General features: G+C 41.0%; 1 protein-coding gene across 2 annotated transcripts in view; it reads right to left on the bottom strand.

Annotated features, from left to right (window-relative positions):
- Positions 1-28: 28 nt before the first annotated feature.
- The window catches only part of lrrk2 (leucine-rich repeat kinase 2), a 37,962-nt gene continuing 17,364 nt past the window's right edge, over positions 29-20,626 (bottom strand). For both annotated transcript variants that reach the window (XM_067590585.1, XM_067590586.1), the window contains exons 17-52: positions 20,300-20,428; positions 19,592-19,762; positions 17,975-18,239; positions 17,646-17,834; positions 16,813-16,925; positions 16,548-16,620; positions 15,699-15,895; positions 15,363-15,613; positions 14,149-14,297; positions 13,681-13,774; positions 13,360-13,546; positions 13,086-13,267; positions 12,737-12,960; positions 12,442-12,569; positions 10,983-11,201; positions 10,697-10,898; positions 10,159-10,247; positions 9,470-9,657; positions 9,064-9,218; positions 8,797-8,943; positions 8,419-8,610; positions 8,165-8,311; positions 7,863-7,975; positions 7,461-7,651; positions 7,191-7,351; positions 6,822-6,992; positions 5,864-5,964; positions 5,414-5,626; positions 5,036-5,229; positions 4,565-4,637; positions 4,175-4,365; positions 3,635-3,787; positions 2,771-2,997; positions 1,841-1,909; positions 1,599-1,731; positions 29-682 (exon numbers count right to left, since the gene is read on the bottom strand). In XM_067590585.1, coding sequence (XP_067446686.1) covers positions 1,607-1,731; positions 1,841-1,909; positions 2,771-2,997; positions 3,635-3,787; positions 4,175-4,365; positions 4,565-4,637; positions 5,036-5,229; positions 5,414-5,626; positions 5,864-5,964; positions 6,822-6,992; positions 7,191-7,351; positions 7,461-7,651; positions 7,863-7,975; positions 8,165-8,311; positions 8,419-8,610; positions 8,797-8,943; positions 9,064-9,218; positions 9,470-9,657; positions 10,159-10,247; positions 10,697-10,898; positions 10,983-11,201; positions 12,442-12,569; positions 12,737-12,960; positions 13,086-13,267; positions 13,360-13,546; positions 13,681-13,774; positions 14,149-14,297; positions 15,363-15,613; positions 15,699-15,895; positions 16,548-16,620; positions 16,813-16,925; positions 17,646-17,834; positions 17,975-18,239; positions 19,592-19,762; positions 20,300-20,428 — 5,673 coding nt within the window. In that variant the 3' untranslated portion in view covers positions 29-682; positions 1,599-1,606. The remainder of the gene's footprint in view (positions 683-1,598; positions 1,732-1,840; positions 1,910-2,770; positions 2,998-3,634; positions 3,788-4,174; positions 4,366-4,564; positions 4,638-5,035; positions 5,230-5,413; positions 5,627-5,863; positions 5,965-6,821; positions 6,993-7,190; positions 7,352-7,460; positions 7,652-7,862; positions 7,976-8,164; positions 8,312-8,418; positions 8,611-8,796; positions 8,944-9,063; positions 9,219-9,469; positions 9,658-10,158; positions 10,248-10,696; positions 10,899-10,982; positions 11,202-12,441; positions 12,570-12,736; positions 12,961-13,085; positions 13,268-13,359; positions 13,547-13,680; positions 13,775-14,148; positions 14,298-15,362; positions 15,614-15,698; positions 15,896-16,547; positions 16,621-16,812; positions 16,926-17,645; positions 17,835-17,974; positions 18,240-19,591; positions 19,763-20,299; positions 20,429-20,626) is intronic.

Below are 20,626 nucleotides of genomic sequence, written 5' to 3'. Positions count from 1 at the left end.
TCAAACAAGAACTCAAACAGAGCCATCATTTCATAAAATAATATTTACTGACTTGTTCTGTTTGACACCATCAACAACATTAACATTAGGCAACATGACATAAAGACGTGTACAAAGCAGGCAGCATACAGTATGTGAAGTCCTGTGTTCTGTTTACAGATGTGGAGTGAATGAGCTCACTGGTAAACACACAAACAAAGACATGAGAATAAATAATCAAATATACACTTTTAGAGGCTTTTTTTTTCTACTTTGGCTTTCTTTCCAGTTTCTGGTTTTCTATCATACAGGTAAACAAATATCTGTAATCATTAGGAGCAGGAGGTCTTCCTGAACATCTGCACTGCTCTCTGCCCTGATAAAAACACAAATTAGACCATCTGTGTCCCTTTTAGAAAACTGTCTCTCTTCAAAATTTACAAAGATTGTCTTTATCTGCTAAAATATGGCACATTATGTCATTGGAGTGCATCTTCAACAAAGGAAAATTCTTGATTTCTAGAATCTTTTTTTTTTTTTTTTTTTATTATGTCATTGCAACGTGCTCCCCTTTTAGTTCTTGGTCTTCCAGGGTCGGTGAAGTAAAAGCATGGCTGTCGGAAAATGAGGTAAAACGTCCCCTTCGATATGTACAGCTGACACGTCGATGCGCTGGAGAGTTGATCCCTTTTCGACATACATTCTGTAAAAAATGATTTAAACAAAACCGTCATGTTATTGCTGCCACCACCATTCCTCCTCCTTCCCCGCTGCTAGTACTGTTACAACTACTACAGGTAAGGGTTGGGTTAGCAACAATATATTCTCTGAGATGTCGACATCTACACCGTTTCAACCAGGAAAACCCTCTTTAAAGCTGCCTCCTTGAATTTCTTTTGGCCACTTGGGGGCAGCAGAACAAGCTGTGAACACTACATCGATGTATTATCACGTTACAAAGAAGATATGGCTAACATGCTAGCTAACAGTTGCCTATAAGCAGATATAAAGCAACATTAGCATTCTTTGGAGTCGTGTTTCTGGCTATTTCATGAATGTAAGTCAACTTACATCAACATCAACTACAGTCAACTCTTTTCTTATCTCCACTAACTCATGAGAGAAATATTTGGCTCATTTGCAGCTAAATGCTAGTCGCTAACTTCGTCCGCCTGCCATATGGTTCTCGGGCAGGTAGCAGGTACAGCAAGTTTAGATTTTTTCACTGAAAACAGCTGCTGCTGTTGACAACAATTAATAATGAACAATGAACTCAGGAGGCGCTAAAATACTCTGAAGAGCTGAGGGGAACTGCAGTCTGGTGATATTTCTCCTCACATTATATTAGGTCATTGCTGGCACTGTTGAATTTAATGGGGTGGATGTACTGCCAGATGGCAATATTGGATTCTGGGCTGCAGCTAATAATTATTTTCATTACTGATTAATCTGTCAATTATTTTCTCGATTAATTAATTGGTCATTTGATCTGAAATGGTGAAAAATGTCAATCACCGTTATTCAAAGGTGCAACCTAAAATGTAACTGTTTATAGTGATCAATTTCAACCAGACGGACCGGATTACTACAAGTGGTTTCCATTGTACTACTGATCACACCTGTGGGCTCAGCTGTGATGGAGCTGCTCTCTCATCTGGGCTGCGATCTGCTCTCTCTTCTCGCAGTGTTTATTCAGGTCTTTGACCTCCATCGGCAGCGTGCTGTTCCACACCATCAGCACCGACTCCTCGTCTGAAGGCGGAGACAAACTCAAACTTCAGACGTAACGTAACACAGAGTAAACAAAGCGAGACAACTGTTTTCATAAAGAGTGGGCCAAACAATGAACCATCAGTCTCACCAAAGTGATTCTTGTCTTGTGGGAGTCTTCTACCCAGAACCAGCACCACATTCTTCCAATTTAGTGTTTCTGTTGACGGAGAAATTACACATTGAGAGAATTCATAGGGAAAGACGTATGGATGTAACATATTGATGGAGGATATGCAGGCAAACTGTGAGCAGCAGGGTGGGCTGTTTCACACATTTCTTCACACAAACAACCCAACAATGAATCACTCTGATAGAAGACAAAAGAAAAAACCAGCTGTAGTATCATACGGTTTTATGGACTGACTCAACATCCTTCTTTTTTGTTTTTATCCATTAACCAAATTCCTAAGTGTTTACACTGTTTCATGCTAAATATACTCAGGCTCAAATACTCAAGAAAAGAGAAAAATCTGCTGCTTTCTTCTCAGGACAAAATGTCATATTATTAATTTAATCTCAAAGCTGTGTTACAAAATGTAAACGTAATGACTGAGTGTGTGCCGGAAATGAGTTTTGCCTTCAATCTGAAGCGACAACTGAGCTTCCTTATGTTCTGTGATCTTCACCATCTCATACTAAACATAAGCAGCTGTTCTAATAAAGTTAGTCATGAGGGTTGTATTAATTTAGGCAAAATCCTTTAAAATAACATTCACTGTATTACCACATGTTCAGATATACTTGATTCCCTAAGACGACACTGTTGCAGTTTCCTCTAAATCAGCTTTTGCTCATTAATATGCAAATTCATGCAACACAACGGCCCAAAATCTGATGAAATCTTTCAACACAGGAAGCCCGCGGTGTAAGAATGAGGATTCTGTCAAGAAACTGTAATTGTGAAACTAGAATGTGTCACCACCACCACATACAGTAACAACCTACAAACCTTGCGCAATGATGGCAGGACATAGAAATGAAAATAAACAAATAAACGATTGAAACTTGAGCAGCAAACCTATGAGTGCAGAGGCGATGCAGCGGATGGAATCGCAGCGAGGGGCGATGACCTGCAGTGTCTGGTGTTTGGAGAGCTCCAGCAGCAGCAGATGGCCCCCTCTAGTGCCGATCCAGAGAGTTGCAGCGCTCTGCACCAGCAGGGCCTTCACTCTGGCCCAGGAGGGAGCCGCCTCGGTGGGCAGCTCCGCCTCACTGCCCTGCCTGCCTCTGCAGCCAGAGTCATGTCTGCAGGGAAGAGGAGTCGTTATTAACAATCTGCTGCTGTCGTATGAACAACTCAGACAAACAACAGACTATATTAGAAAGGAATAAATACACTATTAGTGTCCATCCGAGACACACAAATGTTTTGTTCGTAACGACTATCCTGTTACACTTTTGAGACATCATCTAGGTAAGCACTGCCTGAGGTGTTCATGTGTGGTGTCTGCACTTTCCAAAAATAACTTAGGTGGCAGACAGTGTGGGTTTTACATTTTCACTTTTGATTTTCTATTTATATGCAAATGTCTACATGTGGTTCTCATTTCTCTCTTTTCAGTCATAGTAACTGTTTCTATTATTGCTACTTAGACTACCTGGATGTGCTGTTTACTCAAGGCTAGAAACGAGTGTTCTTGATAGAGTGCATGTAAAACACATTTTCTGTTTCATTTCCAGGAAACACCCACATGTTCACATCAGTAAACTGGCTGATGAAATTGGTGAGAAAATTGCAAAAATTTTCAGGAAAAACAACAAGATACAAATAACTACAGAACATGAAAGATGACGGCTGATGTGTCAGAACAAACCTGTCACTACAAGGAGAAGTCGGATCAAAGCTGCCACAAATATTTAACAAATATTCCTGTGTGTGTACCTGATTATCTGAGCGCAGTCGATGCAGTCCACCATTCTCTCACTCCTCTTGTCCCAAACCTCAATGGTTGCTGTGCCGGCTTTGCTCAGGTATACGTATTGATCCACGACCATACGAGACACACACGCCTCCCCGCCGAGTGAGCGCTGCTGCCTGGAAGACACACAAAACTCTATAAACTCTATTTGTTTTTTGCTACCGCCTAGATTCCTCAGAGCTCTCTAAAGACCTGATTGTCACTTTGAAATAAGGACTCAAAATTAAATCCAAACACTTCAAACAAACAGAGCCTTCACAAGTCACGACCTCGCATATAATCGGGATTTCCATTATATGCATTTAATTATCTAAAACCTATTGAGGCAGAAAAGAGTTTTGATTAGTGCAAACGCTCATTTTCCAGCCCCATCCAGCTCAAGGGAATCTTAACCGTATTATTTAAGGGATGTGAGAGTTTATCGGGACATTTTTGTGCCATAATGTTCCCAGACAGCCAAGAGAACTAGCTTTCTTATATTTCCCTACATGACATGGACTCACTGGAAGATGAGGTTGGGTCTCGTGTCGATGGTCTTGGAGACGTCGTAGTCGGCCGTAAAGGAGAGGATCTTGGTCCCACAGCCGGCCCACACGGACCTGCTGTCAAGCGAGTGCATCGACTGGCCAAGACACATCACAGGTGTGTTGACGTTGCCCACAGTGAGAGTTTTGACTGGTTGGCCGTTCTCCTGCTGGAAGGAGAAGAATACGAGGAAAATGAAGTTCTGAACTTCTGCTGCTGGCTTTATAAGAAAGTTTGATGGATAGTTGCAATTTAAGTCCCATACAGTATGAGTAATATATGAACACGAGAATAATAATAATAAAAATAAAAAAAACATCCTTAGAAAGCAAACACATTGGACCTAAGATTCAATATCTAATATTTACCTTCAGTACAGAGTCCTCATAAATAGTGAGAATCCCATCTGCTGTTCCAACCAGCAAATAATTCTTTCTTTGGCTGAAAGGGATGAAAAAGATAAAAATAGAAACATTAATGTCTGATTGTAGATTCAGCGAAACTATCCTGTTTCACATGTGCACATACTATATATAAAATATAACTACATTTTTATGAAAAATTCTGGATATTTGACCATTCCCCAACATTGTTAATAATCATTTACGAAGTTACTAAAAAAATGAATTTTTAAAATTGCATTATTTCTCAGCCATTTACCAATCATTAAATCATTTAATCATTTTGAGGAGGATTATTTGTGCTGACGTCTCTTCTGGTGTCACCATCAGCCCCAAATGTACATGAGTTGCTAACTTCACTGAGCACCTTCACTCAGGTTTCAGGTGAAGCAGCAGGAGGTAGCAGTAGTTTTTAGTGTTTACAGCTACTGTACTCACGTGCGGCGAGGATGTACATGGAAGTACAGTGAGGTGACAGCGTCGGTGACACTCTGCAGGTGGTGCCAAGTCGACCTGTCCAGAGTGCTGATCACCACTAAGGAGCCGGACTGGGTGCCTGCCACCAGCCAATCATGTGCCTCGTTCGGGATTTGGACGGTCACAAGACACAGGACGGGACTGGTGTCAATCTCCTGTTGGAGGGAGACAAAGAAAATGACCTTTGAGGTGTTCTTTCTGATATAAAAACTTGTGATACTTAAGAGGAACGGACATTGCTCCAACCAGTCTCACAAATGTTTTCTGTGTGAACACTTCAGAGTCTTTGAGGCAGGTGGTTGCTGACAAAAACTAATCACATCCTGAGGCAGTCAGTACCTGTGTAGTGACTGTGTTGGTGTCCAGGTCCACAGCTGTGATGGAGCCAATCCTCTGGGTGATGCTGCCTCCTCCCAGCCAGGCTTTGTGGCTGGATGAAGGGCCGTCGCTGCTACCGGAGCTCACCGTTAAGCAGTCAGTGTTGAACGCTCTGGTAACCACCAGCTCCCTCATCAGACACAACATCTCTCCTGAATTCAGCCTGTCAAACACCTGCACACATTACAGAAGACAGAACTGTGTGTTAAATGTGCTTGATTGGGTCTAAAATAATAAAATATGCTCCACTTAAAGCTGCTATGTGAACTGCTGCATTGCGGTTGCCAAAGATACCACTACCACTAGGGGGGTGATCCACCACGACTTGTCTCTGCCCTGCTCTGCCTTCTTTGTACCTTTCTTGCTCAATAAAGAGGAAAATAGTGGCACCAAGTAAACACAGCTCCTAACCTGAGCAGAGGTGGGTCGATCCTGAGGTCTTTCCCTCAGACAGTCCTTCATCAGCGCCTGGAAGCCCGGCCAAGGTGAGCAGCCGTAGTGTTTTACCGGGTCTGTGAACAAGACAACGTTCTCTGACTTAAAACTTATTCACAGATATGAAAGGTTATAAAAACAAAGGAAGAAAAACAAGAGATCATTTCTATAGCATTCATAACTTTGAATATGATCTCACTATTTCTTAGATAATACCAGAAATAATACAGATACATACAGATAAACATTCAGTAAAACCAAAATCATTTTCACAAATTCAGCATCAAAGCTTTGGCTGTTTAAAAGGAAAGAATTTCTGTATTTTGTTCTTTAATAAAAGGAGGTTTGAATGTATCCATTAAGCTGTTTGAAATAATAATAGCAATGAAAGCATGTTAAAGGGACAATCCCTGATCCAAAACAAAAGGGTCACCCAGCACTAAAATTAAAAATACACAAGATTAGAACCTGTCATGGATGTCAAATCAGTTATCAGTGTGTGTTTTAATAAAAGGGTCTAAACAATGACACAATCAAAAGACAAAGTAGAAAGTTATTAATTTTTTATCTTGGAAATTATTTATTTACAGCAGCAGTTAATTTAATGAATAAGGTTTTGTCCTTTTATGATGCTATCTAGAACGGATCAGTCCAGCATTCATAGAAGAACATCATCATCACATTTCACAAAATAACAAACAGCATCTGTTTAAAATATGAGCAAATGAAAAGTATTTTTCTGCTTACAATCATAAAATGATTATAAGCAGAAATACAGCAGAGATACCACTTGAAAGAACAGTGGGTGACGTCAGTTCTTGGTTTGAAAAAAACAGTCACACCGCATTAAAAACGTACAGCAGAGTCCAGATGAGGTGACACAGATTTTAAAAAGTTTGCGGTTATTTTTAGAAACGAATTCTTGAAGGATTACCTGGCAGCTTTCCCTGCACGGCGACCTCATCAAACTCACTGGGGAACTTCATGCCGTCAGAGATGCGCTCGCCGCAGGTCAGGAGGTCGTAGAGAAGCAGGCCGAAGGAAAACACATCAGCCTGCTGGTTGTAGATCACATTACCCCGCGCAACCTCTGGAGCCCGGAAACCTGCACGACACACAGAAACCAGTTTAGGAGGAGAGAATGGTAAACTTGGAAAATTGTGAATTTTTGACTTCATCTGACAGATCATGTTGTGAAGGGTTAGGGTACTAAAAATCCACATACTGTATAATTTAACCTGAAAAATCTAACTTGTGAGCAGGATGATAATAAAGACATGTATGCACTCAGGAAACGTCTGACCTGGCGTGCCCTCTGAGCTCCTCACTCCCATGCTGCAGCAGTACTGAGCGATGCCGTAGTCTGTGATCTTGGCGATGATCTCAGAGTCGGTCTTCAGGTTGAACAGGAGGACATTGTGGGGCTTCAGATCGCGGTAGATGATCATGGCTGCGTGAAGATACCTGAGCACGCAGATTAAACTTGAAAATTTCAATCTGATTTTGAATTTTGATGTAAAAATATAACCGGACGTACCGAACGACACAAGGATCATAACGCCTTATTCTATACCTGAGTCCGTCGGCCACGTGCAGGGCGATCCTGTGTTGGAGCTTCCTGTTGAGGCTGCCGTTCTCGTGTTCGAAGAGAGAGTCCAGGGAGCCTCGTAGAGCCAGCTCCATAACCAGGACCTGTGGAGCTGAGCCGGCTGCCAGCAGACCAACCAGGCTGGGGTGGTGGAGACGACCCAACACCGCCAGCTCCTGGAAAAAACATGCCAGTCAGTTAAAGATGGTGGAAGTAAACTAGTGTCCTTGTTTTCTCCGTAGCTTTCTCAAAGCTACGGAGAAAACAAGGATTGGATTAATCATAATATTTCAGTGACTGCTGAGGTTGTTTTGAGCAAGGAACTCAATGTACTATCCTGGAAACAGCAACTATAGAGACCTTTTAGTTTCTTTTTTCCAGTTGTACCTGTCTGAGGAGCCTGTAGATGTAAAGCTCAGATGCATGCTTGTTGAATATCTTTACAGCCACTTCTTCATTTTTGTAGAAGCCTCGATAGACAGTTCCAAAGCCACCGCCCCCTATAAAATAAAATATATATTAAAAATGAACACAATTCATTTAACATTATGCCGTTACATCACAAAAAAAGATGACCAACACAAGCATGGGGCAATAACAGAAAGGCAAAACATGCAGAAACTGTTTCATCAGTAATTTAAAAGAGTAAATGATAATAATAATTATGCATAAACACAGGATAGGTTTACCCAGTTGGTTCTCTTTAGATAGGTCCACCTCCAGCTCCTCACTGTCCAATATTGTTCCTCCAGGCTGGTCACTCAGTACCAAGTCAGGGGCGATCTGAGAGATGGGAAGTGTGCAGCGCGGGTCCTCTGAGTTCACCAGCAGAAAGTCTGATGATATCATAATAATTTACATGACAGATTTCAACATCTGGAGTACTAAAACTGAGAACAACCAAACCAAACTCAATGCATTTGGGACCTAATTTTCAATGTACCGTTGTCAAAATAGGTAAAGAGATCCTCTAGCAGTATCTTTTTCCACTCCTGCCCGTCTTCAAAGCTGTAGAGAGCCCACTTCTTCAGCAGGGCCTCTCCACTGCCGTGCATGTCGGTATTAAGAAGGCCGGGAAACCATTCCTCCAGCAGGGAGTCGATGTGATCCACCACCTGACCCAGCAACACCCGGCCTGCAGGGAAAGAGACGGCGGAAACAAAGAGTCATTACCAACATCAGCGCTGACATTATATAGTAATAACACTGCATTTCTATTATATATACAAGTAAAAAATGCTTCTTCAGGTTTACTTCAGAGATTTCTTGTATCTCACATGAGATTCTAGGGAAGTTCTTGAATTCTTTAAAACTGCCGCACCTTTTCTTGAAGAAGGTACAGTTATCCTGACGAAGCAAGAGGGGTTTTCCTCCACGGAGGCGGCCTCCACCAGACAGTAGGCATCAGGTGACCAGCTCAGGTACACGCCTCTCCTCCAGTAGATCCGGTTGGGTCGAACTACTTTCTCTTTACAACACACAGGGTGAGATACATTTTATTTATCAGTGTGTTATTTCTTGAATCTTTAACTGAGGAATCACAATGATGATAAAGGGACTCTCTCTCTACTATATGTCTATGTGTTACCTCGTCCACAAAGCAGATAGGACGAGACCTCCAGAAGGCGGCTGATCTGGCGAGACCAGTAATCCATGGGGAAGTAGGGCATCTCGTACAGACGCACGATCACCTCTGAGTTCTCACAGTGAGGCAGCTCTATTACCGGTCTGTGTTTGGGCAAACTGTGGAGAAAGAGTCTGATTTTAGTTTTCTAATTTGATAATCGCCAATAAACATTTTTAATGTTTTTTTATTGATTTAAAGGAATTAATCTTTGTTATCAACATGTACTGAGCAGCAGAGCAATGACCTACATACCATGGTTACACACAACAAATGACTGTTCTGAATTTAACATGAGAGATGTTGTGATTTGGTCTCAAAGGTCTGACTCCAACAACACAGACATCTGTAGCTGCAGTTCTGAATATACCTGCTGGGTACCAGCAGCTGGTCCTCCCCAAAGGGTAGAGCGATCTGAAACTTCTCCAACAGTTTGAAGAACTGCGTAAGGTGGCTCTTGGGGAAACATTTGGTCTCAAACAGGAACTTTTCCACCACTGAGCGCTGAACAACTCCTTTAGGATGCTCCCAGAAGCCACAGCTCTTTAATGTCAGTTTCTGCAGAGAAGACAGACGACACCTGCATCTGAGACACCTGACGCAATCTGATTAAAGTGTTAACGAAGGGTTTCCAAGAGAAAGAGACTCAAGTCATTTCGGAGGTCGCCTGTTCTTAGCATGACTGAGTAGCTCAACAGTGTAGAATAAACATAAATGACCTCTGTGCTGTTGAAGATTGATACCATTTATTTTTTCACTGTAGTTTTGATACATATTAAGTATTTTGTGTTTACATCAGATGATCAGCTGTTAGCTTGTACACAATCACACTTAACTGCATCATCTTAACAGGATTTTAAGTTTGATCAACGAATCCTTACCAAGCAAATCAAGCAAATCAAAATATGACGGTAAGTTTTAGATCATATGGAACTATAAGATGCTCTTTTATTTCCAGCATCAGCCTCAAGCCTGAAACATAACCTGAAACTGCTATATTAGCCGAAACAAAGATGACAAAGCAGGTGTGTTTGTCTGGGTGTGTCAGGAAAAGGCTACCTGAGAGATTATGTTGCACAGCCACTGTGGCTCGATAAAGTAGAGCTCTTGGAGCTGAAGTGCAGGATCATCAAAGTGCAGTAAAACCCCTGCAGAGAAAAACCACAACAAGGTTTGATCAGATATAATTCACACCAAGTATATTTACTGTTGATCCAAAGAGGTAATAACAGTTCTGAACATATTAAATAAATCCAAACCCTTTCAGTGTACTGTATAATAGTTAAATGCCTATAAATATAAATAACAATTTCTTCTTCTACCACTATCCACCAGAAGAACTGGTGGTTAGTGGGAGGGTACAGGAAGATATGGCATAAATGTTGTCTTTTCCTGGTTTTAAAGGCTGCATTACAGTAAAGTGATGTAATTTTCTGAACTTACTAGACTGTTCTATTGTTTATCAAAAATCTCATTGTGTAAATATAAAACAGAACAAGTTTTATCATAATATTAGATGACATTTCACCACTGTTTGTACTTTAATGTGTCAGAAATTGGCACTAGCTTCCTTAAACAAGTATTAACCGCGACTTACCGGCTTCACTGAGGAAGTGGACGGCGTGGGACAGCTCAGCTTCCTCCAGCTGCAGCTGACTCTCCTGGATGAGCTGCAGCAGCTCCTGGTGCCTGAGGACGGGGAACTCTGGAGGAACTCTGGTCCTCTCCTGGAGAACTCGGCGTTCCAGCTCCACGTAGCTATCTGGTACCAGCTGACCCATCACAGGCTGGCCCTGGATCTGTGAGAGGGAGGGGGGGTGAGTTAAGACGTAAAGACATGAAACGAAAGGAAAACATTTAACCTGCTGTTTGTGTCCTGTCACCTTGAAGCTGGTAACCTCCCTGGCGATGGCCTTGCGGAGCTTGGTCATGGCGTCAGAGTCCTCGCAGACGGAGACCATGTGGTAGTCCCTGATGGCCGGGAAGCCCTGGTGGTTCAACAGCTCCTCTCTGATCTTGGTCAGACAGGCCTGCAGCTGCAGCTCCTCGCTCACATCTGTGTGGGTTCCCACCAGGATGACCGGGGAGAGCGGAGCTACCGCCTGGAGGAAAGAAAAGTAGAAGCATTTTTCCACTGAAAAGTTTTCAGGAATTTTCAATTTTCATTTCAGATTCCAAGGATTTTGAACTATAATAAAACATTGATCGTAACAAGGTATTTAGTCTGTTGTTGAATCCTAAAAATATTTTTATCTTTAAATATTATAACTTTTTAGACAGGAGACAGGAGTGTTATAAAACTTGATGATCACACTGTGTATGTGTGTTACTGTTTTACATAGATCATGATGAATTGTTCCTGTTTTGTTCTGCAACATCAGCAGACTCATCAGCTTAAAGGTTAAAGGAAGTTCAACATTATATTTGTAAAGAGGAAGATGTAGAAATGAAAATTTGTTGTAGACAGGGTGAGACAGGTCATCTGGGGGTCAGTCGGGCAGGAGAACTGAAAACAGACATTATCGATTAAGTCTGAGAAGAACTGAAACTCCCACCTATACTGTATAAAAACTTGTTGTTGTCTTTTTCTTTGTAACCTCATCCTGTGTGCTGCATGTGAAACGCTCCTTCTTGTACAATAAAATAAATTCTGTTAAATTTTGATACTTCGGCTCTGGTCTCATTTGTTTAATGGTCATTACCAAGAAATTCTTTTAACAAGTAGAAGAACAAATTCTTCCAATAATGTGATACTTTCTCATTTTTAATGTTACATAGTTTTGAAGCAGTTCAGGGTGAAACTGTTGAAACAAGTAATTGTTTTGTCTATAAAAATGTCAAAATATGGTGCTGAAAACCAAGATGCAACCTTAAATGTTTTGTTTTTGTCCAGTCCAACAATTCACAACACACAAAAGATATTCGGTTTATAATAATAGTGGAATAAAGATACCAGAAAATATTCACATCTAAGAAGCTGGAAACAGATTTTTAGCATTTTTTCTTAAAATAAATAAATAAATTTTAAAAAATCCATAAACAAAATAGTTGGCAATTCATTTTCTGTAAATCAACTTATCATTGCAGCTTTAAACTGTTTATTATATTAAGTTTATTTCTTTTTTGTCATTTCCAAAATGAAGTTCTTGCCTAAATGACTTACCATATTCAGTGTAATAAATGCTATTAATAGCTAGTGCTAATAATAACTAGGCAATATGTCTCTTTATATACATTCATATATACACATACGTTATATTGTATATCTAAACCAAAAATGGTGTCAAAACCTTTACCTTTTTGAAACAAATTCTATACATGAATCGAAGGTTTATGACTCACTTTGATGTTGAAGAGCCAGGGTTTGAGGGCATCCACCTGACTGGCTCCTTTACTCAGGTTGTACACCACCAGGTAGAGAGCTCTGGAAGTCAGGAAGTGAGGGTGAGAGCCACTGAACTCTTCTCCACCTGTGAGGTAAAGAGGCTGGATGTGAAATCAAACCAACGCAACACGATACAATAACCACATGACTCTAAAACACGCATATGCCATCTGCAATGCAACTGTCAAGATATATCAGTTTGTGAACTTTGCTCTTTAAATGAATCTATTCTGACTCTGAATGCCGGCCGACCTGAGAAGTCCCAGACGTTCAGCACCATTTTCTTCTTGTCCCGTTCCCTGATGGTCCAGTCCCGCACGTCAATACCGACGGCGGTCCGCTTGGAGTTCAGCTGGGAGCGTTTGAGTTTCATCAGCTGCTGGATCAGGGTGGTCTTCCCGCTGCCCGTATTCCCCACCACGATGAGCTTCATCCGGTAGTAGGGCACTGCTTTCTTCAGCCGCTGCTGCAGGAACCTGGGAGAGCCGGAGGAGGATGTTGCTTATTTAAAATTTGATTTGTGATTACGGGATGATATCCAAAGAGCATTTATTATTGAGACTATTATTGAGAAACTACTCCAGGTTCCAAAAACACTGACCTCACAATGTCTTTAGTCTTGCTGCCAATTAGTTTGAGGTCCAGCTGGAGTTTAAGACCGTCCAGCGGCAGGTCCCACAGTCTCCCCAGCTTCCCCATCTCATCAGGGAAAGATCGAAGTCCACCATTACGACTCACATCCAGGGAGGTCAGGCCCTCCAACAGACCGATCTGTGGAGGGATCTGGATACAGAGGATACAAACATCAAAAAGGTATTTATTTGAAAATAAAAATATGTCTCATTTCTTATCAAGTGCTGTAAATTATACTTTACCTCAGTGAGTTGGTTGACACTCAGGTGGAGTTTCTCCAGTCTGACCCATTTGTAGATTGGTCCACTCAGATCCAGGGTGCTGATACAGTTCTGACTGAACATCAGCTCTCTCAGGTTGCTGGACGCCCAGAAACCAGGTCCAGGTAGAACCGCAATGCTGTTGGTTCTCATGTCTACTGATCGCAAGCTGGACAGATAAAAGCATGAGAATTGTGTTCATGTAATACAGAAAAGAGGGATGTTTGACAGCAAGTGTTAGTCCTAAAAATTGTACATATTAAAAAAAATAAAATGTGAAAACTAGCCGAGGATCTGACTTACTTTGGGAGATCGAGTATAGCTTCTGAAACGTAAGTGAAGCTGTTGTTGGCCAGTTTAAGTGTCGTGATCTTGGATGGCAGATATGACAGAGAACCTGGAGAGAAAGGTAAATATCTCTTCAGAACAACTGTATAGAAGGTATATGAGGTTTACAATTAAGTGAAACACTCATCACTAACTCTCTAAAAACATTTCAGTCTTCAAAGTTGATGTGAATTAACAGATATAACATTTAATGGCATCTCAGAGGAATTATTACACTTCTCCACATGGTTCTGACAGTTAAAATACTACCTAAACTGGTTTGTTGGGGGTGCTAGAATTACAGATACACCTTTTTACATTTTAAACAGCTATAAATGCTAATATAATGTTATTTTACTTCCTCTATCCAGTTTATGTTATTTGGGGTCATGTGGTGCTTGAGTCTGTCGTAGCAGACATAGTGTAGATGTTTGTAATACTCACAGATTTTATTCGTGGATGCATTGAAAGTTTCCAGTTTGGGGCAACCGGTCAGGAATTCTGGAGAAATGTTCTCCACGCTGTTCTTGCTCACATCAAGCAGCTTGATCTCCGGCAGATAAAGAGGTGTGCAAAGCTCAGTTATACTGTTACTGAAAAGGGAAAAAAACAACAGTTTTATTCATCATTCTGCAATCAGACATATAGTCTGGCTTCACAGTACTGACATTAAATAACATGGGCATGTTTTTTTTACTGAACATTCTCAGTTGGCATAAAGACCACAACAAACGACCACCGTTTGTGCTAAATTAGTCAACACATGCAGGACTGTTCAGAGGGGAATGAGATGCTAATTACAACCTCCAAGTTATAAAGTGGCCTCTTCTGTTAGTGAGCAGAATATCTAAAACATGTTGACAGATGTTAATGAAAGACCAAAAGGCAAAGATTTTAGTGAAGATCTAGGACATTTCTAAGGATTGTGAAATGGTGAACTTCAAACATTTTGCTTTTTATGACATTAATTACTGCACATACTTGATTTTTTCAACAAAACTGGCAAAGTTATCCCATGATTAACATCAAACTAACATTCTTTTCTTATTAAATTAACAAATTTGAAGGCTTGTGAAGCCTCGGGGGAGGTACAACATGTGCTCCTTGTGTGTGCTTTCTAGTAATCTGGTCACTTGTAGAGCACAGCAGGAACTTGTTTTCCAAACGTATCTTAGAAATCTGACCCTTAAAGAAAATGTGGTTTACTATGATTTGGTTTTACAGCAGCCAACAATCTAATTATATTTCTGGACTGATAATGCAGCTCAGGTCAGAGGCCACTGTTCCAAAACCCTTCTACACAATAAAAGTCATTATACAGCCCTTTAACGTGTTGACCCTGTTCAGGAAATACCCCTCTAATCACTGGAGACATGCCAGACGCTCTGTTATGGAATAGACTGTGGAAATCAAATTTCAGAGTACAGAAAAATCCTGTTTTGTCGCTTTGTTGATTGAACAACAACAAGCCCATAAAAACAACGATAGGTGCAGCAGTGACATGAGTGCATTCGCCACCTTACTGCCAGGCGGAAAAGACGGTTCCTTCTGCAAAATTCATACCTAAATGCCTGAATGGGGGGAAAAAAACAACAAAACTAACGAGGCTAGAGTGTTATATAGTTGTATCTTTACTTCCATCAGTAATCAACTCCTACCCTTCCATAAACAGCTCCTCTAGTTGATCCATGGCCCGGCCCAGCTCATGGGGGAATGTGGTGATTTTGTTAAAAGACAGGTTGAGCTGCCGCAGCGACGGGCAGGTCACAGCGGGGTCAAAGATCAGTAGTGGTCCGACACAGTTGCGAGAGACGTTCAGCGTGCTCAGCGAGGGAAGGGCCAGCAGCTCGGCCGGCAGCGACTGGAGCTGGTTGCCCTGCAGGTCCAGTCGAGTCAGACTCTTCATGTTCTGAGCCGCATAAAAATGAGAAATACTTAATGGATGTTTTGTTTTTGTTATCCTGGTGATTCAGCACACATATCAGATCCATTACCTGACAGAGCGCCGAGGGAAACTCCAGCAGGCTGTTGTGGCTCAGATCCAGGCGGAGGAGATGGCCCAGCTGCTGCTGGACGAAGCCGTCGTCCATCAGACAGGACAGAGAGTCCAGTTCGTTTCCCGACAGGTCCAGCAGGCGGATCCTCTCTCTCTCTTTGGGCAGACCAGCAGAGTTCTCACCAGAGACCAGCACTGAGGAGGTTACACCAAAAAACACACATCATTAGTTATTACTTGATGTAGCGGCCGATGTCGTCACTTATTATCTAGTATTACACTCTTTATCTAAACTAAACTAACATGTAAATATGAATGTAAAAAAAAAACAGCAGCGTGTTTGGAAACAAATGTCCTCTGTCAAAAAAATGTATCTCATTTGAACAAAATTTAGGGGAAAGTGCTCAAGTTCTAGTGCAAATCCATGATTCTTTTTAAGTATCATGGATTAATCTTACAACTGTTTACCCTCTAAACTACTGCACTTATTCCCTGAATGATAAAAAATGATACAGATCTGGGTGGAGAGCTTTTCATTTTGATAACAAATTCACATCATTGTGCAAGTTTGGCAGCAATATGTGCTCGCAGACTGCAGTCTATTAATCATGATGTTTCCTGTTATATTCAAAAACATGCCCCGCGTTGCACTGCCTGATAAGAATATGATTTATAAAAGCTTTTAATCCGTATTATTAAACGTGCATATCAATACACAGAAAGTCTGAACACTGTTTATTTATCAAGTCTGAAGGTCACGTTAAATAGAAAAACATGTTTTTTTTGGTGCGGAGTGTTTGACAGAAAGAGAGTAAAGTTGAAATTGAATTGTGTGTGACGGAGTTACATTTTTGGCTGGAGCCAGTTCTTCCATATCTCCTGTGAACAGGCTCAGTGTGTTCACTCTCAGTTTGACCGCTCTGGAAATAAGAAAAGACAGCAGAGAGAAACACTGATAGTAAGAGAACAAGCAGATGTTTTGATTGAGATTTAAAGTTGGATTTTTATTTTAACTGTGTCCAACGTTTAGACGATTAACACGACAAAATAAAACTAACTTAACACAAAATCGACAGCCTCAGCTTGAATTAAGAAATGATAAGAGGTTTCACCTCCGCACTGGCATGTCTGCGACGTCCCTTCCTTTTGAAGGAGCTGCCCCTCAGCTCCTCTGTGGAGTTATTATGGGGCTTCGCAGACAGAGCTCCGGTCAGTGAATCACTCCCTACAAAAACATGCAACACCAAGACGAGTGGTTGTTAATGCATCAAATTACAGTATTTATTACACCTCCAAAACATATTTCCTGTCATCTAATTTACAAAATAAAGTATTTTCTTTTTTGTTTATGGCAGCTCAACTACAAAAAAGTTTCCTGAGAGATGTGAATGAGGACGAATCTGTGCACAGATATATATTTAATGAGCAAGTCTTTATAGTTACTGATAATTAATATACGTGCACCAAAACGAGCCATCTTAAAGCTGCAGAGTCACTGTGTGATGAAGTAAAAGGTCATGTGCCAAATGAACAAACAAGTGACTAAAGAAACATCACTATACTAAGTAAGAATAGACTGAGACTAATCACAAGTCAAAAACATCTATAACCAATCAACGTGACTTATTTGATGTACAGAGTTAAGATGATGATGTGAATGATTTAGATGTTACTGCTTCAGCTGTCAGAGAACAATAGACCTACAGTCTGAACTTTGACAGATTATTTCTCCTCTGTGCACTCAGTAGTAGAATTACAGTGTTTGTCTGTGATTCAGGTGTATAAATCTAATCAACTGTCAGTTCAAATTCCAGTCTAGAGATACATTTATATGGGTCATTTTTTAATTGAATTTAACTCCTTGTTGTGCTCTGTGAGACATTAATATCTGACCTCTGTGAATATACAGCAGGATGAGGTCTACCAAACATATCTGAGACTTTACCGTCACTCTCCATGTCGTCGTTGACAAACAGGCTGTCGTCCATGGAGATGAAGCTGAAGCTGGAGTCGTCACTCTCGTCAGAAATGTAGCCAGAGGTCAGACATGGGTCACCTAGAGACCTGGGAGGACCACCTGCACTCTTGGTCCTCTGGAAAGACTGAATGTATCTGGCCAAACTCATACCTTTACCTTGGAGACAGAGAAAATGTATGAAGAAATTAAGCCCAGAGCCCAAGGTCACATCTTTCAAATTGCTTGTTCTGTCCAAAGTCCAAAGATATTTAATTTACAATGATATAAAACAGAGAAAAGAAGTAAATCTTCCTCACTGTTGTTGTAACGGAGACTAAATGTTCTGCCTCTTTCAGCCAGCAGGGGGCTGAGCCAAGTGGCATCGAGGCGGCCCAGCCGAAAGCCCCCCAGACAGAGGGCGCTGTTGTTGAGGTCCAGACCCAGACGGCCCAGCAGCTGAATGACCGTAGGTCCGTCGCCTCGCTTCACGCTCACAGCCAGAGCCCTGCGGAGGTGCTGCTCGTGGGCGCCTCGGCTGAGCAGGAGCTCGACCAGATCTAGTGGTCCTCCTTTCTCACATACCTGGAAAACACAGCACAAAGAAACTAAGAAAGAGCTGCAACTGACGATTATTGTCATGATCAATTATTCTATCTATTAGCAGTGCAGGGTATTGAAGTCATTAAGTCATTTTTGGAAATGTGTCTGTAGCAATGAGGATCGATAAGTGATTACAGAAAGATGTTAAATGTCTGGCCTGATTTGTTGTCTTGTTCACTTTTTTAAAAACCATAACATTCCTGATTTAAATAAAAATGATGTCAATTGTAAACTATTTTATTTAGGCAAAATTTGTGTTTGGCTTCCTGCGTTCGGACAACATTTAAGATCTTTTGTTAAATGAACAAAAAGTTTTTATAGAAAAACTATTTATATTTAAAGCTGGGATACGGGACGTTTGTCTCCCCCTTGTGGCAGTGAGAGTCATAAGCTCCGCCGTAGCTACGTAGCTACCCCATGAAATGATCTGTTTCACCATCAGAATTTGATCCATTCGGTCCGATAACATTTGGAAAATCTAGAAGAGCTGTATGATTCAATTATTTTATCCCCATTCAAGTTAGCAGAGAGCTAACTGGAAGTTAGCTGGTGGAAGTCTCTAGTGCACGTGCAGTACGCATTCATCCGGCCAGCGCGGGAACGTCAAACCCGACAGCAGATTACAATCTCTAGTAGACTGTGAAATACGGAGAGCATTGCGTAAACTCGTTTGGCAAAGGGTCTGAATGTAACGGATGTTCATTTATATATAAAAGTTCTGCACAACCTGTTTATACCGTCACCAAAATTTGGGTTGTATTAGCACAAGTATCAAAAAAGTTGAAATGATACCCAGCCTTATCTATAAAACGCTTAAGAAATATTGACAGTATGTAAGTATATTCAGTTTACAATATAAAAACAGGGAAAAGCAGCAATCCTCACATTTGAGAAGCTACAGCCAGAAAATATTCAGTATTGTGTGTACTTGATAAATAAAAAACTACATAATTCTGAATTAAATTAACTAATTTATTCATCTTTTAATAGTTTCATCAACACTCTCAAGTATTTAGTTTTAGAGAAGTTGAATGTAGTCAGATATATAAACAGTATGTAGTGAATTTTTTTTTTTCAGTTCTTCTTTTCAAGCTTTGTGGTCAAAATAAATAAATAATCAAAAAAAATCCGACATCTGGAAACTCCAGACAACCAGATCAAGAGATTTTTGGCCAATTTTATTCTGGTCTTGTTCGACATATTTTGCTGACAAAACATAGAAAGACAAGACTGAAAATATAACGTCCCTTAGTTTTATATAAGGTAACAGATTCAACATGAACGTCTGGATTTCTTTTGCTCTTCCTGGCCTGTGAGATTTCGTGACCTCTGACCTGGTAGATGAGAGATTCTGTTTTTGTCTTCCTGTTAATGTCAGCGCCGAGCTCGATCAGACACTCGGCCATCGTGGTGTCTCCGTCCTTGCAGGCCTTTTCCAGCATGCTGTAGTGTAACTCAGAGTTGCACCACATTTTAGACAGAGCCAAGCACACCGACTTCCTCAGCTGAGAGCAGACAGAGAGGAAGACGAGGAGATTAGAGGAGGCAGATTACAAATATGTTTATTAAATCAGGATGAGGGTTCCCTTCTTTCTAGCAAGGCGTTTTCAAGACAGCATTTTACGAGTACACGAGTGGCCTACAAGCTTAATCTGAACAGTTACCAGGCATGTCTGGTATGTACTGCATGGTCCTGTGTGTGTACAGTAATATACTCTGTGTTTCAACATGACTGCCTGCTGATACACAGTGTGACTGTAACTCTTGATATTTCCATGAAGTTACATAATTCTTTTAAAAGTACACACATTTACGGCAGCAAGATAGAAATGCCAATAATATGGGAAAACGCAGCACTGTTTGTTGTTTTTTTTAAATAGCAATTAAGACACAATCACTTCTGTTTGTTTGAATTTGATCTATCTCATTTTCAAGGGTGCAGATGACCTCTAATTACAGTCTGTGGTGAGAGGAGAGAGGCACAGAGAAAGACAAGTTGAAAAAAAAAAAGAGGCAGAAATTGTGTCACATATCTCACTTACCTGGTTGTTGCTGTGGTCAGGAGTCTCCTCTCTGAGGTGCTGGAAGATCTGCCTGTCAAAGTCTTCTCTCTGCAGTTCAGCAGCTGCTCCTGAACAGGCGTCCAGCATCCTCAAAGCCACCTGAAAACACTGCGGAGAGACGGATCATGAGTTTACGAGATCAAAACTACAACTGGTAACAGTCCGGAGAAGTCAAGTTTCAATTCAAATCAATGTGTCTCAAAGAGCATTGCGATCTTTAGACCCTTGATTCAAAGAGCAACATGTTGGACAGAAGTCTACACTGCTGCTTTTTGTGTCAGAAGATGCCTGCTAGTTAAAGCAGGG

The sequence above is a fragment of the Thunnus thynnus genome, chromosome 5 (assembly GCF_963924715.1).
Source record: "Thunnus thynnus chromosome 5, fThuThy2.1, whole genome shotgun sequence".
NCBI classification, from domain to species: Eukaryota; Metazoa; Chordata; class Actinopteri; order Scombriformes; family Scombridae; genus Thunnus; species Thunnus thynnus.
Note: the sequence above shows the minus strand (reverse complement) of the source record. Positions and strands in the feature narration are given on the sequence as shown.